Source organism: Nestor notabilis, unplaced genomic scaffold (assembly GCF_000696875.1).
Source record: "Nestor notabilis isolate BGI_N333 unplaced genomic scaffold, ASM69687v1 scaffold23564, whole genome shotgun sequence".
NCBI classification, from domain to species: Eukaryota; Metazoa; Chordata; class Aves; order Psittaciformes; family Psittacidae; genus Nestor; species Nestor notabilis.
This window is the reverse complement of record NW_009927229.1, coordinates 6,315-22,914: the sequence shown is the minus strand read 5'-3', so window position 1 is coordinate 22,914 and position 16,600 is coordinate 6,315. Positions and strand designations below refer to the sequence as shown.

Here is a 16,600-nt window from a genome sequence, read left to right as displayed (position 1 = left end):
TGTCCTCTTTAAGAGAAGGGCACCGGACCCTCCAGCAAGCTGCTGTCTCTCCCCTCAGCCCAGAGAGCTCTGTCTCACATCCCTGCCACCATTAAGGACCAGTGAGCTCTACTGGTTGGAGAGGGTGTTTCACTGCTGCTTCTAAAAATGCTGCAAAGGTAGTATTCCTTACAGAAAACTCCAGGGGGTGAGAAGGCCACCAAGCTGCTAATAGATTAAAACCAACACACATACCCCCACTTAACAAAAAAAATTAAAAGGAAAAAGAGAAAAGGTCTGCAGGGGAGCTGAGGGGGTCAGAGGCTGCTCAATGAAGGGCAGTAGCAAGTATTCTGGGAGTTTGAATATCAAGCCTTATATCAGCCTAATTGCTACCCTGAACAATCTCTCTGGTAGTGGTGTTTCAGCATGCAAAATAGAGCTGTGAAAAAATCCTCAGACTGAAACCCTCCTTTGTCTCTTCAGCCTTGTTTTGTCCTTTCCAGAAAAACCTATCTGTTGGTGTGTGATATGGTTACATATACAAAGATCTTTTTTCCTAGCCCTTTGATTACATAGGCTTGATTACTGTGAAGGGATTTCAATGAGTAGTGTCCTGGTACTCAAAAGGCAATGGCTGCCTTTCAACAAAACAAAGCAAACAAAAACCGAGAGCTGTGCTGGAGGAGAGAAGTGCTGCTTCTGCCGGAGAGGCTCAGTTAGATACAGGAGGTGGCAGACCAGGGCGTCGAGTTTGAATGATTTTTGGCTTTGGAGAATTCTTTGGGTCCTCGTCTTCTTCCATGTCGCTGTCGCAGACATGCACTACCACACTGGGAGTGGACTCCGTTCCTGCATGCAGCTCATACTTCTCTCCTGGAAGCAGAGAAAAATAGATAGATCAAAAGACAACAGTCTGAGTAGCAGCACAGACTATGACACTCTTGGACTGCAGAATACTCCTGCACCTGGATGCGGCAGATGAGCTTGTGCTGCTCCTAAATATAGGTGAGGGGAAGCATGGCTAGACTGCATCAGCTGTTACAACTGATTGATGCCCTGGGGGGGCATGATTATTGGTCTACAAGGCATAATAAAATACCCTGATGTCTATAATTGCATTTTGCACCAATGTCAGTGGCCAACAGCACTGGGCGGGGGCGGAAATAAAGGACAAAGAGGACAGAGAACATGGAAGTTCATGCTTAAGAACAGGAACTGGAACCTAACCCCTCACATGTTTGGTCTTGAAGTCATGTCACACATGTTGGGTTGGGGCTATTCTTTTCTGTTGTTGGCTCCAGTCCCATTTAAAGCTCCCTAGACTCTGCAACTTGTCACCTCCAGACAGACATCAGCACTTGGTCCAATTGCTCCAGCAATACAAAAACACACACATATCTGCTTCAGATGGATTTTGAGGTGCAAAGTTCTTTAGCTGTGGCTGTAACAAATTTTGTCTCTGCAGATGAGATTACAGGCTATAAATGTGCACCAGCAGGTGAAACAATTAAACAGTACATCAGATTTGATAACTACATACATTTCTTATTTAAGTCTACACCCAGTACAACCATGAGGAAGATGAGGGTGGCTTAGGTAGTTACGTGCAGGAGTCCACAAGCAAAGGAAGATCAAGATCAGACACAGGACTTTCAGTCCTGCATTCAGCCTGTTGGCACTGCAATGTGTTTTGGATTGTACACAGGATCTAAGTAGGTATCAGTTATTAAATTGTAAGGAATTAATTTAAGACTGTAAGGAAAATGTACCAATGGTGACATTACTGACAGCATGACTTGAGCTTTCAGAAGTGACAAACACCCATTTGCAGCACTAAAAACTAGAAACCATTTGAGATAATGCCCTGTCCCCTATTTATCATCATCTTATCTCCAAGACCCAGAAGTTACACTAAAACAGGCTTACAGTGATCACGTGCACACCTCATAGCTTGGATTTTTTTCCATAACGCTGCTCCAGAACCACTGCATATTGCCTGCAAAATACTATGAAATGAGGAAGGTGAGGTCCCAATGTACTAAGCTGGCCTGAATTTGTGGTGCAGCAGCTCCTAAATGCCTGCATCACCATCAGAGCGTGGTAGTGATAGGTGTTGTATGATGAAGTGAAATGGCCATCCCTACCCCAAAGCATTTGTAGTTTGCTGGTGTTGGTAATTTGGGTTTTTATTTATTAGCAACTTCGTGGCAGAGTAATTCCTGTGAAGAAGAGGTTGCAGGTTTGTCCCCTCATTAGCACATGCAGTTCTGGGGCTGTGCCCATGTGCTGTTTATGCTGACAAACTCCTGGTCCAGATAAGACCAGGTGGCTTATGATTAGAGGACATGCTGCATTTTTGCCTAAAAAATAAGAGGCAAACTAGTGAATAATAGCTGGAAGTCAGGCATCTTGCTGTGAGAAATATTTTACTGCTGTGATACCATTAATGTTGACATTTAACTGCTCTATTTTTGGCAACCTTTCCTCTGAATCCAAATTGAGCAAAGCATTACAGGTCTTGCTGATAGGCTGAAATATAAAAAGAGGAATAGCTTGGTTGTGCTGCATTGAGAAATTATACGGTTTTTCTTTGCCTATTTTCCCTGCGGGCTTCAGCTAATTTCTCAGCTCTGGGCTGACGTCAATGCTGCCAACCAGCACTGAAGGCTACATTGGTCACTGTCAGCTACGAGCAGCTCCGCAGTGCTGCGCGCACGCAGCACCGGGCCCTTTGCTCATACACCAGCACCGAGAAGTAAATCAGATTCACTGCCCTCTTAAAAGGTAATAATCCCAGTTCAAATGCCACATTCTTTTACTGTTCAAATCCTTCCCAGAAGGGCTCTTTCCGCTGAAAAAGAGCAGTGGAAATAAGTAGAGACACAAGGAAAAATATTCAGACGCCTCTGGCACAAGTAACTGCAATAGCAATTAATGTCACTTTGCAAATCAAAATGCGATGCTCTCATAAATTAGGGGTTTAAGGCACACAGTTATTTCTGAGCATAAATAAGCTGCAGACTCAATTCTGTACTCACAATCATTCATGCCTGCAGAACTGTGGCTCAAACTGCAGAACAAGTTTTTATGGCTGACCCAGGAACAGTAACTAAGGGAGTTCTGTATAGCTGTATCTTGTTCCTAAAGGTAACCATTGTTTGGGGAAAAATAGTAGGGTAATAAGTACAAAATAAAAATCCCATAGGTACAGCCAGATTACCCCTTCCCTTCTGCTTTTCTCTGTGTTTTTGTCTTTCCTCTTAACACCTTCAGCATAAAAAAAGGACTAATTCCACAGCAGTTATGCTAGTGGAGCAATGGTTGAACAGCTGCTATTGAGACAGTTACAAGCCATAGGTTGTCCCAAGCTAAGAGTAGGAGGTCAGGTTAGCATAGTTAAGACTCACTGACTTCCATAGTTATTGTGACTCAAGCATTTGTCCAGTTCTATCATTCAGCTGTCTCTGATGTGGCCTCCTTTGTGTTCTCAGGCCCTACCCTTCCTGCTTCTTCCATCTGCATGGTGAACTCCTACAGGCCAAGCCAAAGGATTCTTAGGGAGAGGTGTCTTTCTCCTCCAGCAGTCTTTGGCCCACCTATATCCCTTAATAATAAGTTGAATAAATAGTCACATAAGCCAAGACAACAATGGGAACTCACATAAATTTACTCAGAAAAATATCACCCAATTTATGCTCAAACATCTGAACTCTGCCTTTGGATTGCAGTGCAGGGAAGAACTAAGCTGCGGCACCTCCACCGCAGAGGTTTGTCAGAAAATGTTCCTAACAAATCCCTGAAAATAGCACTGATGTTCCTTCCTTTATAAGAAAAAAAACCCAGGAATATGAGGTTTCACCATTCAGCAATGGGCCTAGCTGCTTGTGTGTCACTTGGCACTACCTTTTGTGGCCATACTAACCACAAGCAAACCTACAGCCTCATGTGGCACAACAAAGATGACCACAAGAACAGCACAAAAGCAGCATAGGATATTTCAGAATTAAAAATCATGGTATGTAGTTTTCTATCCCTTTGTGAATCAGTACTGTGACCTTACATTGATAATGCATCTCCCATCTAATGAGGCACTTCTGTCCAGCAAAAAGTATCTTCATATATTTAATTAATAATGAAGAAATGGTAATAATACTGTGCAGCTACCTCATCCTCGATTCTGACTCACGATCAAAGGTTAATGGGTTCAGAGCTGTCCACTCCATCCTAACTGTGTCATTACCATTACAAAAAGACCTTCCACTTACAGTCCCTTCACCCAAGTGCTTTACAAATAATGTGGTGCAAATAATGGGTGGTCCTTTGTACTGGTGCATGTTTATACCAGAGAGAACCCATCCCATGCAATACCTCTGCTACATGGATCTGCCATACACAAAATAGAGGAGTTGCTTTCTGGAAGGGCACCCTCCTCTCCTGGCCAGCAGAAGAAGGCAGAGGGAAAGCTTTCTACACCCAGCAGCTCTCCTGCACCCTGCCCCTGGCAAGGGGAGAGAAGGGCAGAAGCAGCCACAGAACAGAGGGGAGAGGAAGGATAGAGATGGAAAATTTTACCTATCACCCATCCGCCTGCCCCTCCACTCCCTTTTAATCCTCTCTGGAAGCCACATGAAGTATTTAGCATTTCAGTGAGAACAATCAGGAGAGGTTGACAACAGCTGGGCATAGAAAACTTGCCATGCGAGACACAGTTTGAAATCCCTGTGTGTGGCATTTTCTGGGCAGAGTCCTGCACTTCCCTGTTTTCCCCTTCCCTGTGCAAGGGTGAACCAAACCCAGAGTGGAGCAGGGGCAAGAGCTACACATCCTCCTCAAGGAGCCCAGCAGGAGCATGGCAGGAACAGCCACATCTTAATTGCTCAAAGACAACAATGAAGCCCTGACCCAACTCCTCCTCTGACAACTGACCATTAGCAGACCCAGCAGCCAAACGATGCAGGCTGCTGCAGGGTCTCCTCTGCGTACCCAGAGGTACCCCTGTGGACCCAAGAGCCATCATGTGTAATACTTTGGAATGGTGCTTTCATAATGTGAAGAATGTGTTTTACATGACCTGGAGTGTAGCCTGATGGCATTTAGGAGGTGCAAAGCCTACTGGAATGCTGATGACAGACTGGTACAAACTTGAAACTGGTACAAACTTGTCTATATGGGCTACTGGAGTTGGTGCCCAGCCTGCACTGGTTTTCAAACTGTCTGAAATCGTGGAGATGAGTGCTAACTGACAGAGGGCAAAACTGCACTGGGGAGCACACGGGGCAGGCGAGTGCTCAGGACCCTGACCCATAGTCTGTGTTACCGTATAGTGTGTGTTACAGTACAGTGCAGAAGAAATTGGGGCAACAGGTTTGAAACAAGCAGTGGGGGAAGGAGGGAAGAAATATGCAGGTTGGGAAGTGGATAGTGAGAAGGTAAGACTGCTTTCCAGAAAAGGAGGGGCTTATTTAGTGCCATGAGGATGGTTCATAAACTGCCGCACAAACAAATGGCAGAGCAAACATAGCTGCTTTATCTTTGCTAGGAGCAGCTCTGCTGTTTATACATAGCCTGGACCTGGAGATTCCCCCTCTTACAAACATTTCTGATATGAAATTATTTCCTGTATTCCTTAGCAGGATGAAACTAAGAACTTACAAAATGTTATAGAAAAGACATGAGGGTCTAGACTAGACAACGGCTTGGTAGGTTGTAAGCATTCCTATAGGAAAGACTTAAGTCAAAGCCAGTCCAGGCAGAGACAGAACCTGGGCCTGATAGGCAAACAGCCAAACTACCACCCCAGTTACTGCAATGCCTTTGTATCTTTGATGGTATTTCAAACTACTGGAAGTTCTCTTGACACTGGAAGTATTTTTCATCAGAGAGATTAATATCATGCTTCTTTACTTGCAATACATTGGAAAAATCATAGGCTGGTGAGTGGTCAGAAGCAGGCACAGACACAGTTCCTGGCTCTGACTGGTCTACAGCGTTCTGTTCATGCCTCATTTAAAGCTCAACTTCTGCATCTGCAGAGAGTGAGAATATACATCAGTCAACCAGAAACTTTATTAAATATGCCATGATCCTCCCCAAGAAGTAAATGCACCCTCACTGATCTCAATTTAATGTTGTGCACAGCAGAAAGAAGTCTTTTCTGTCAGATCTTTGAGATGCCAGCCAGCCACTGCTGTAGCCAAGGAAAAAGACAGCACATAGCTACCGGCCTGTTCACCTTACTCCAGAGCCAATGTCCCAGCCTTTGTGCCCAGGGACAGTTGCAGTCTCTGATTTTGTGGCTAAGATGAATATGGCAGCGTACTGTGAGAGGAGATGACCTGTACTCATGGAATGGGAAAGTAGCATGGGTCTGTGTCCAAGGGGTGTATCTTACATGACCAGCAAAGTAGGTCAGTAGAACTCACCCTGTATTGAGGAAATACAAAGAAACTGTTCACTATTTACATGCTTAAATGAGTTTTTGTGGTCCTCAGATATTGTCACACATTAAAGTCATAGAAGTCAGGCTCCAGCACTCGGTCTGTAAACAACTGTGCCAGTGAGCATTTTTTGATAGCTGCTAAGCTATAGTTACATGTTTCAGTTGTGTTTCTTGTACGAAAAAAGAAAGATCTAACGTAGCTGAGGCCAACAGTTGATGTACGGCACTGTGCTTTACTGATTTCACACTGCGAAGTGAGTTTTGGTGGGATTTGTTTTTCAATGAAACACTAAACATAGTAAATGCACAACTGAGAACTGCAACACTATTTTAAACCCGCCACTGCAGTTAACTAAAATTGATCCCTCTAACAAGTGCTAAAAATAGAAAGACGAGAGCACACCATGACTTTTCATATTGCTCCCTGCAGGCTCCTTAACTACGGGTGAATATGACCTTCACGCAAAGCTGTCCCAGAGTGTGGGACAATGAGTGATATTTCACATTCCACTGCTCCAGAACAGGAATTGATTTATTACCCAGCCAGCTTGGGAATTCGTTTACGTGTTTCCATTTATAACACTGCTGCATCAAAGGAAAAAAAAAAAATACAAAAAGGAGGTTTTTGTTTTTCTTTTATTCAGCGCTAGTTTAGATGCAACATATCAATTCTGGAAATAATAATATGCAATATAGTATGAAGTGTTACGCCTGACAGACTTTTTCAAAGAGCTTTCCTGCTCACAGAATAAACCACAGGAATCTCTGATGTTCTCCTGATATGTATTTTCGCCCTGTGAGAGATCCCATGTGAAAAAGATGTGAGGTAATCCTGCACTTCAGCTCTGGGTTACTCTGGTACAGCCGCACAAAGGCCCCAGTGATAAGATGTTTGCAGTTGGAAGCTGCTCTCACAACAAGCAAGCAGCAGCTTTGGTTCAACTGGGGAGAAAACAATTCCCTCATCCCACTAGAATTTAAAAACTAAACTGATAAATTTTCATTAGCTCAGCCACCCCCCAATTGTTATTAGATTGCATCTGAAGTGTTTTATTTCAGTATGAAAGTAATTTAATAACCTATTTTTCCCTGTGGTTTATGAATGTAAATTACACCAATTTCTAAATGATACTGCTTAAACCTGAAACTGGAACCTTTTCCATTATGAAAATTTTAAAAGCGGGTGCTTTAACAGCTTTGAAGGAAAACTATTTGTAAAGATGACTTAATCAAATCAAAAGTAATCCTCTCCTATGAAAAGTTTTGGTTTTATCAGATGAGCATTTTCCAAGGGAAAGCATTGTTCTGAAAATGCCAGCTAGCTTCAGTTCCTGGCATTAGCTGAGGACGGGAAGACAGAAGAAACCCTATCAGCATTACCCACTGACATCTATCTTCTGCTCACAGAGGTTACAACTTACCAACCATTCCTCCTGAACACAGTTTACAACAGAAAATGGGCAGTCCTAGGAGAGCAACCCTGCCAGGACTGGGGAGTGGCAGTTCTCTCTTGGCACACTTGTTACGGTGAGAGATTCTCCACTCCAGTGGAGATGCAGTGGTGCCTAAACATTACATGAGGCATTCTACACCCTGAATGCAGTACTGAGCAGATGTGATTTAAAGCAAAATCTCCTCAAGTTCACAGTCAGACATTTGTCCATTCCCCACCTAAACCATCAGTTGTCTCATCTAAGCACAAACCCAAGCACAATAAATTGTGCAAGCAGGCTTTGATCTGCTATTCGATCAGACAGCACTCACGAGCTGCAGATAGAATTCTGTACATACATATGGTAAAATTCATTCTTAAGCAAAGAACCAGTTGACATGCATCAACTTAAATCCAAAGCTTTAATGCCACTTACAGGCTTTATGCCAACTTCCTTACAGTTATTATTTATGCTGCTATTTCTCATCTGCTTTTTCTGACACATTTTCACACAAGAATCACATGCTTACCTGGTCCTAGCTTAGAAACTGCATAAAGGAGGTCGTAGTTGATGACAGGTGTTGCATCATCTATTGGTTGCCACCCTACAGGTGGGGAGGCTGGAGGCGAGATGAGAAACTGTTTTGCAGGCTGTGGTGGTGCCAAATGAAGCTTGTCTCCATCTGTCTCAGAGGTCTGAATCTTTAAAGAATAACAAATACATTGTTTAGTGTTGAATAAAATCATAGAATAGCTTGGGTTGGAAAAGACCTTTAAAGGTCATCTTGTCCAACCCACCCTGCAGGGACATTTTCCACTAGACCAGGTTGCTCAGAGCCCTGTCCAACATGACCTTGACTATTTCCAGCGATGGGAATGTACCACCTCTCCACATCACCTATGCCAGTATTTCACCACCCCCATTGTAAACAATTTCTTCCTCACATCTAGTCTCTATCTTCCCTCTGTCAGCTTAAAGCCATTTACCCCTTGTCCTATCCCTAACATGCCCTTGTAAAAAGCCCCTCTCCAAGTCTCTTGCAGATCCCCCTTTAGTCACTGGAAGCTGCTCTAAAGTCTCCCCAGAGACTTCTCCAGGCTGAACAAGCCCAGCTCTCTCAGCCTGTCTCCAGAACAGAGGTGCTCCAGCCCTCGGAGCATCTTTGTGGCCTCCTCTGGACTCACACAAGCAGGTCCACATCCCTTTTGTGTCAGGGGCCTCAGAGCTGGGTGCAAGACTGCAGAGGGGGTCTCACAAAAGCAGAATAAAGGGGGAGAATCCCCTCCCTCAAGATGCTGGTCATGCTTCTTGTGATGCAGCCCAGGGTAGAGTTGGCTTTCCGGGCTCTGAGTGCACATTGCCAGCTCATGTCCAGCTTTTCATCCACACAGGATGGGTTAATGGAATGATTACTCCAATCATACACTTCTAATACCAAATGCCACCCAGGCAGGGCTTCAGCGTCAGTCTCAACAGAGAAGGTCTGGAGATGAGTTTCATTTCAATGCTACAGATGGCTCCTCTACAGTAAATGCACTGTGGGGGGCTGTTACATGAACAAAGCTACACTGTTTGTACCTATTGTATATGTTCCGTGAGGATAAACGCAAAGCTTTGGTATCCACAGCTGCTAGTTCAGAGATTTTTGAGGCTGAAAAGATACTGGTGTGATGTACTGGTCTAAATTCCTAAATAAAAGCAGACATTAGACAAGAAACCAGTAGCTCCTGCACCAAGGCCTTATAAGTAACTTCAGAAAGGCTTCTGAGGATCTGATTTCTTTAGATGAAGTGATAAAGGAATCTATCATGTTTCTTAGTCATTTACAACTAGTTGTTCTCATTTCACTTCCATCTTAAATTATCTAGTTTAATTACTGCTTTTTGCTGGTATATTAAAGAAGGTTCCACATACCTGAGCAAGTTTACAACCACCCTGAGCCCAAAAGCAATAACCTGCATTTGCATGGCAGCAAGCCTGAGACAGCAGCCTGCCATACTAGAATGGGGTTTGCAAAGAGCCAGTTTGGTTCTCTCAACTCCATGTTCCCCAGAAATTCTAGTTCTCGAAGTGTTTATTCAGTCTGGCCCAAGCCCATGTAAAGACACACAGATCCAAACACTGTGTTGCTTCCACATACTCATTCCTTGGACACAACTAACAAGCTCTTTTAAGACTGCATACACTGGAGAGCATAGTGCAGATACCTAAATGGCTCTGTGGGAAACCAGCTTAGATATGGAGACTAATCACTATTATGCACATTTTTCTTTTTCTTGTGTTACCCAAGTTTTCAATTAACCTCTTGATTGTGCAGTTACAGTGAAATGATTCTCAGATCTGTGTAATAGCAGGTTTTGAAACCTTTCAGAAAAAAGTAAGAGCCAGATCTAGAGATTAAGGCATCTAAAATGGGACTGAGGCAGATTTTCAATACCTAAAGCCAACTGTAAAATCTTCTGAACTCATCTAACCCGTTAAACATATTGTTTTGTTTCTTTCACAAATGTAGCTTTCCATCCTCCTCAAGTCCTGCTTCTGCCTAGGCTTAAATCAGCTCTTATTCTGACCAGGCTGCAGAAGCTCAAAATTTAACTGCCTCTTAGGCTTGACCAATACCTTCTGATGAGCCTGCTCTTAACCCCAGAGCTCTGAAGAACCAATCCAGCAGCTCAAAGCGCACTTACACTGCTTATAAGCACTAGTGAGTACCCCATAAGCCACAGTGGCCACAGCAATTTATTAAAATACATTCAGAAGAGGTGGTGGTTGGGTTCTCAACCTCACTCACCTTTCTGTATCCTGGATGAGGCCTACTACTCACCCAGGCTGTGGGAGATCTGGATTCTCTATCCCTTGGCCAAGGAGAATCAAATCCTCAACTGACCCTTCCAACAGATGAATTTAATCACCTATGACCCCAGGCTGGGGGTGTGTGTTTTCCTGTACTTTTTTCCTTTTCCTTATACTTGATATATTCCTTCTAGAAAATTCACACATGTATTCAGTAAGAATAAAAAAAAGGAGGGGAGGAGGAAGCCTGACTATGGCTCAGGGATGCAGTCAAGTAAGTAATTCGGTCCTACTTTTTTTATGAACTTATGACACTTTACATTACCACTCTTTTATGGTGTAGAGAGCTACCCACAGAAATTACCCAGCATTGTAAATCAGTTCTAAGCCGTGTAACGTCTGTGTGTTGAATAAGCAACTTGGGTCCTGAGCGGTCCTTTAAATTTAGTGCAGACACACTGGTCAGATGCAGCTCAGGCAACATAATGACATTTGAGAAATCTTTTAGCAGAGAGATTGGGCATGGGAGAAACCTTTATTACTTTTATACAAGTGTTACTGCTCAGTATTTCTATAAAAGCACTAACATAGAAGTAGACACCAGATTTCATTACCTGTGCAAAATACAACTTTAACTTCTTCCCTCTGAACTGTGTTTCATGCAGCTCTATTCTGGCACGAGCAGCTGATTTGGGACTGCTAAAGTTTATCCGCACACGCCTGAAGCTTTTGAACAGCTGGAATGTCACGCAGTCATCGTAGGCACGGAACAAGCCTTCAAATTTCTCCTGCAAAGGGAAAAGAAAGAATGCTGAAGATTTACTTTGTGCTCCTTCACATCAGTCTGTGTCGAAAGATCATTTGAAACTTGACAATTATTTAACCAGGAGGTTTCAGCCTGTGGCCTTTGGGGGTGAGTGTCCATAGAATAACGAAGGCTCTGTGAAAAGTAACTAAGGAAAGCACTGGTCTGGAAGCGCTCTACAAAATGTTTGGGGGAAGGATTCTTCAAATTGAGAACCCAGAAGCTATTAAACTCATAAAACTTGAGCAAAACGGAGACAGTGACTTATTAAATGAAGCTGAAAAGGGTGCATGACTGAAAATACAAGACAACTGTGGCCTCATCTGTACAAAAGCAAACATTGTGCTGAATTACAATGGAGTCAGCAGACAAAGTCAGGCTCACTGTAACATTCACATCAACACAGCAGGGTCATTTTGTATTGCATGTTATGTTCTTTTGATGTTTCTGTCATTTAAATACTTAGTGCAGGCACACTCATTTCTTGAGAGTTCCTGTAGCAGCATGGAATTAAGCGATCTGAAAACAGTGACCTGACTCAAAGACAAATGCAGGCTTCAGAATGCTTAGCTGTAGTGTTTAGTGGTTTTGAACCACTTTCAAAAGCAGATGACAAAAACATGGATATTTTGATACTGTAAAGGAAAGGTCTGAGGTGTTCCACATCTATGGATCTAGAGGTCCACAGAAATTCAAGGTTCATGAGCAGCCTTGGAGGATCAGACTCTCTCTGCAATTTCTCTAAATATGCACACACAAAGGACTAGTTCCAAACCATCAGATAAAACCAAAGTCTTTACATCAGTTCTGACACAGTTGCACAGGTCTTTTTACTCACAAACATAGATTCATAAAGTGTTAAGACTGAAAGGGAGCAGTTATCATTTAGTCTAGCTTTCATGTTTACTCAGATTTTCAACTGCCATCCAGTGAGACTCACATAAAGTTCTAGCATTGTAACTACTGTAACCAAGACTTGAAGTCTTCAAAGATGGAGAATCAGCCTGAGCAAAGCCCTTTCTTTTAGGAGTTCTTTATGCTGAAAAAAGATGTGTTTGAGAGGATTTGCCACACCATTTCACACACTGAGTGCTATTATGTCAGGTGTCTGTAAAACTACAACAACCCGGTGTTTTATTTGATACATCTGCAAGTAAGCTTTAAAATATAACTTATTTTCTTCTCATCCAGGAAAACAGTTTATTTTCCCTTAGAGTGGATAAGTTGCTAAGGCTGCATAAGATGAAATAGAAAATGCAATTTATGTAATCTCATCAATACTTCAGTTCTCATCTGTTGATCTTAAAAAGCAAGAATCATCACAGAATAGATTGGATTGGAAGGAACCTTAAAGCTCATCTAGTTCCAAGCCCCTGGCATGGGAAAGGGACACGTTCCACTAGACCAGATTGCTCCAAGCCCCTGTGTCCAACCTGGCCTTGAACTCTGCCAGGGATGGGGCAGCCACAGCGTCTCTGGGCACCCTGTGCCAGCGCCTCAGCACCCTCACAGGGAAGAACTTCTTCCTTTCAAAGGAACCTCCCTGTGGTCTATTAAGTTTTCATGATTTTCACTTCATTTCACCTGACCTCACTCACCCCTTCCTCTCACCACAGGACATACTTCAGAGGAATAAACAAAAAAAGGGGGAAAAAAGAGAGAAGAGAGCTCAGTTGTTGGTGGAAGGGGAATAAAGACATGCAGTAATCCCACAAATATCGTGGAGTTGATAGATATTCGAGGTATTTTAACAGAAGTCACAGTCACTAAGAATAAGCAGCAAAGTGAACTTTTCCTAGTCCCCTGCAGAAGCTCTCAGTTTCCCCATAAGTCAACAAGAAAATCATTCATCATGTAAAAAAAAATATGTCACCAACCATGGAAGAAACCATGCACAGACTTACTTGTCTGGCCACTGGGAAGTAATTACTTATTATGACTTACTATTTATTAGGAAACAGATTCTCCCTGTATTGGCACAGTGATATTTTCTCGTCATTTGTGCCTGCCCCCTTTGCAACACCCCAGAATGCAGATCTTGGGAAGAAGGGAAGACATGATTTCAAACTTGGGCCCAAGAACAGTGAGCACAAGGAATGTTTTGGGCACATATCTGGACAATATCGAGATGCACTCTCATTAGACACCGAAAGGGATAGATGGGAGTATCTCTAAATAAAGCTGATTAAGCACTGGACACCAAATGTAATACTGGGAGAACATTAAAATGCTATGGACTTTATTCTGCTTACCTTTCAATTTGATACTAGTGCAGATTTAGAGATTCAGCTTTGATTAATGCTTCTAAAAGTGCCGTGGGGAGGAGGGAAATCAAGCCCTCGATTTGATACTAATACCGGGCAGTCTATCCACAGTGGGGACACATCTACTGCACTGGTTGAAGCTGCATCTCCCATTACAAAGATTCATACATCTGAATTTTTCTCCATTTTCAGCTGATAATAATAATGACCTTATCAGAGGTCATTAATCATCAACTGCAATTAACGGCCCTCAGCTGCATTTTGAGCCATCCCAACTCCTCCCAGCTTGCTATTAATTCCCAGGAAATGCCTTATGCCTTAATTGCTATTGCCTGTGACTTCTAATATCTGCTGAATATACTTATCTGGATAAAAGTCTTTCGGACTAATTCCAATCTATAAGGAAATATATCATATGCATTTTAAAGACATAAGAAAATTCTCTCCCTTTCAAGTTTTGTGGATAAATTATTCAAGACTCATAATCCTCTCAATTCAGGACTTTTAGGATTCAGTATTCTTTAAATACTTCTAGAAAATGTGCCTTTGAACTTTCAGAATACTTTGAAAACTCTTCGGAAAAAAAATAAATTAAGGAATGTCCAAAGTTAAGCAGCAGTGTTGCTACTCTTAAAAAGTTAAAATGCAGAAAGTCACAAGTTAGGCATTTACTTCCAGGATTTTGGACTGTCTTCATCCATCCCAAGTATGTCTCTGTGAGACCTGATTTGCTCTGGTAAATGTGAGTAACTTTCAGTTGACCAATTCTGCAGAAGTTCTTTCTTCTCCCTCGTGGGCTCTGAGCCCTCTCATCATTTTGCCCAACACTGGGCACCTTTCCCCAATTCTTCCCCGTCACCTTACGTCAGGTCGCATCACCCGTCATTCACCACCTCTAGCAGTTTCTAAAGTTCTTTTATTTTTTCATGAACAAAATTAGCATGAAGTAGGCACACACTAATTAAGGCTGCTGGTTACTCAAGCTTGATTTTTATCATTTATGACAGCCAAGGCAAAGGACAAACAGAGCACCATCCAAGGAAGAAATGAGCTCTGGTGTAATAGACATGAGCTAAAAGCCTCAGAGTACAAGGGCAAAGCTATGCACTACTGGACTAAAAACTATTGGAACTACTAAATGGGAGGTCACCTGGGATCCAAGATCGTCAGTCACATGGTAAAAGTCATCAGTGAAATGCAGCCATAAGGAGGCAAACAAAGTACTGAATGTATCTGGAAAAATATTTCCAGTAAAGCAAGGAAGCTATTAACAACATTGTATAGAGCACTATTACATGGTATTAAAAATGCAGGTTTTGTTGCCTGTATCCCAGATAGATTAAACCAGACAGGAACAGATTCAGATAAAGGCTACAGAGAGTTAAAGACTTACTGGAAAAGAAATTAAAATGTTCGGCTTATTTAGCAAAACAAAGCAAAGCCTGAGAGGAGATGGGACGATCGTCAGTAGTTTACCGGAACTGTACAGAATAAAGACAAAGTAAACTGTATAGAGTAGACTAGGAGACTATGTCGGCATAAATCAAGTGGAAACAACTGGCATACACAGGTGTAGCCCAGAGGTTAAAGAAGGTTTCAAACATCAGAGTAACGATCCAGAAACAAACTCCCAATTGCAGCAGCAGTGGCAAATGATTTTTCTAAAGATTGAATTTGGTTAGTTGATGTGAGGGACTATGACAAAGTATCACCGCAAAAAGCATTGTAAAACATGACTGCCTGAATTAGCAAGTGAATTGGGTTCTGACACAGCAAGTTCCTGTGATTTATTTCCAAACATTTCTTTCATGAATAGCTCCACTGGTATTGTGTTCATTCAGGACAAAAGCCAAGGCCTAATTCAATTCAATGGAAGTCTTTCCACAGACATCAGTGAGCTTTGGATTAGAGCCCTATAACTCAGAACACAAATTACATTTTATTATTCAGTGTGTTTACACTCATTATCACCCTTGTTACACATTTGATTTAGGAGATGGCTGTGATTTAAAACTTTCCTAGAGTTTTGCAAGCAAATACAGCAATCATTTTTCCCATTTTCGTTTTTTCTGTTCATTTATATGAAAGATAATCCAAGGAACTAAATGTATACAGCAGGGAAACTGTGTCATAATTTACAGTTATAGAATCATAGAATAGTTAGGGTTGGAAAGGACCTTAAGATCATCTAGTTCCACCCCCCCTGCCATGAGCAGGGACACATTGCCCTAGACCATGAAATATGTTTTTTCTGTAATTAGCTCTGTACCGTATATGAATTAATCTTTAAGAAATAAACTCATATTTCAGAGTGGAATGTTTTCTGTTTCCACACAGCCATGCTGATGAAATAGTGTAGATCCCTCATGCAGCACAAGAAAGACGGAGCTTGATAGAACGTATGGAGGCCATGCAAGTCTAGTAACAAAAACATTCCACCAACAGGTCAGTAAAGAGGACAGACGTTCCAGTTCATTCTAGAGGGGATAAAGGAGTCACTAAAGCAGTGCACACCAAAATAAAAAAATAAATACAGAAATCTAGAAAACATCAGCTGGAAGTAATTTCAGGATTGGGATTTGTCCATGCTACCTGAAGGGTATTGTAATGACCTAGTCTGGGTATTGCGTATGGCTTTTCTCATCCAGGATTAAGGAAGATAGAGGCAAGATGGAAAAGCAATGGAAGAAGACTGCAAGGATGATCAGAGAAGTGCTGAGCATATCACGGGAAGTAAAAGTAAGTGATCTTGCCTTGGGAAACAATAAATAAGGTATGATGTGTTTCCTGCTACATCTGAGTATAAGGAAAGCAGTAGATGAAGCGTAGGGAAGTGGATTATCTGAATTAAAATAACCAACAGCACCGGTATGAAACAAAGACT

The 16,600-nt window shown here is 42.3% G+C and overlaps 1 protein-coding gene across 1 annotated transcript; it reads right to left on the bottom strand.

Moving 5' to 3' along the window:
* Positions 1 to 694: 694 nt before the first annotated feature.
* RCAN2 (regulator of calcineurin 2) lies at positions 695 to 11,435 on the bottom strand (the record flags this gene model as incomplete). Its single annotated transcript, XM_010013977.1, has 3 exons — positions 695 to 855; positions 8,384 to 8,555; positions 11,262 to 11,435. Coding segments are annotated over 3 exons (507 nt in total), but the record flags the coding sequence as incomplete, so codon positions are not given.
* Positions 11,436 to 16,600: the final 5,165 nt, after the last annotated feature.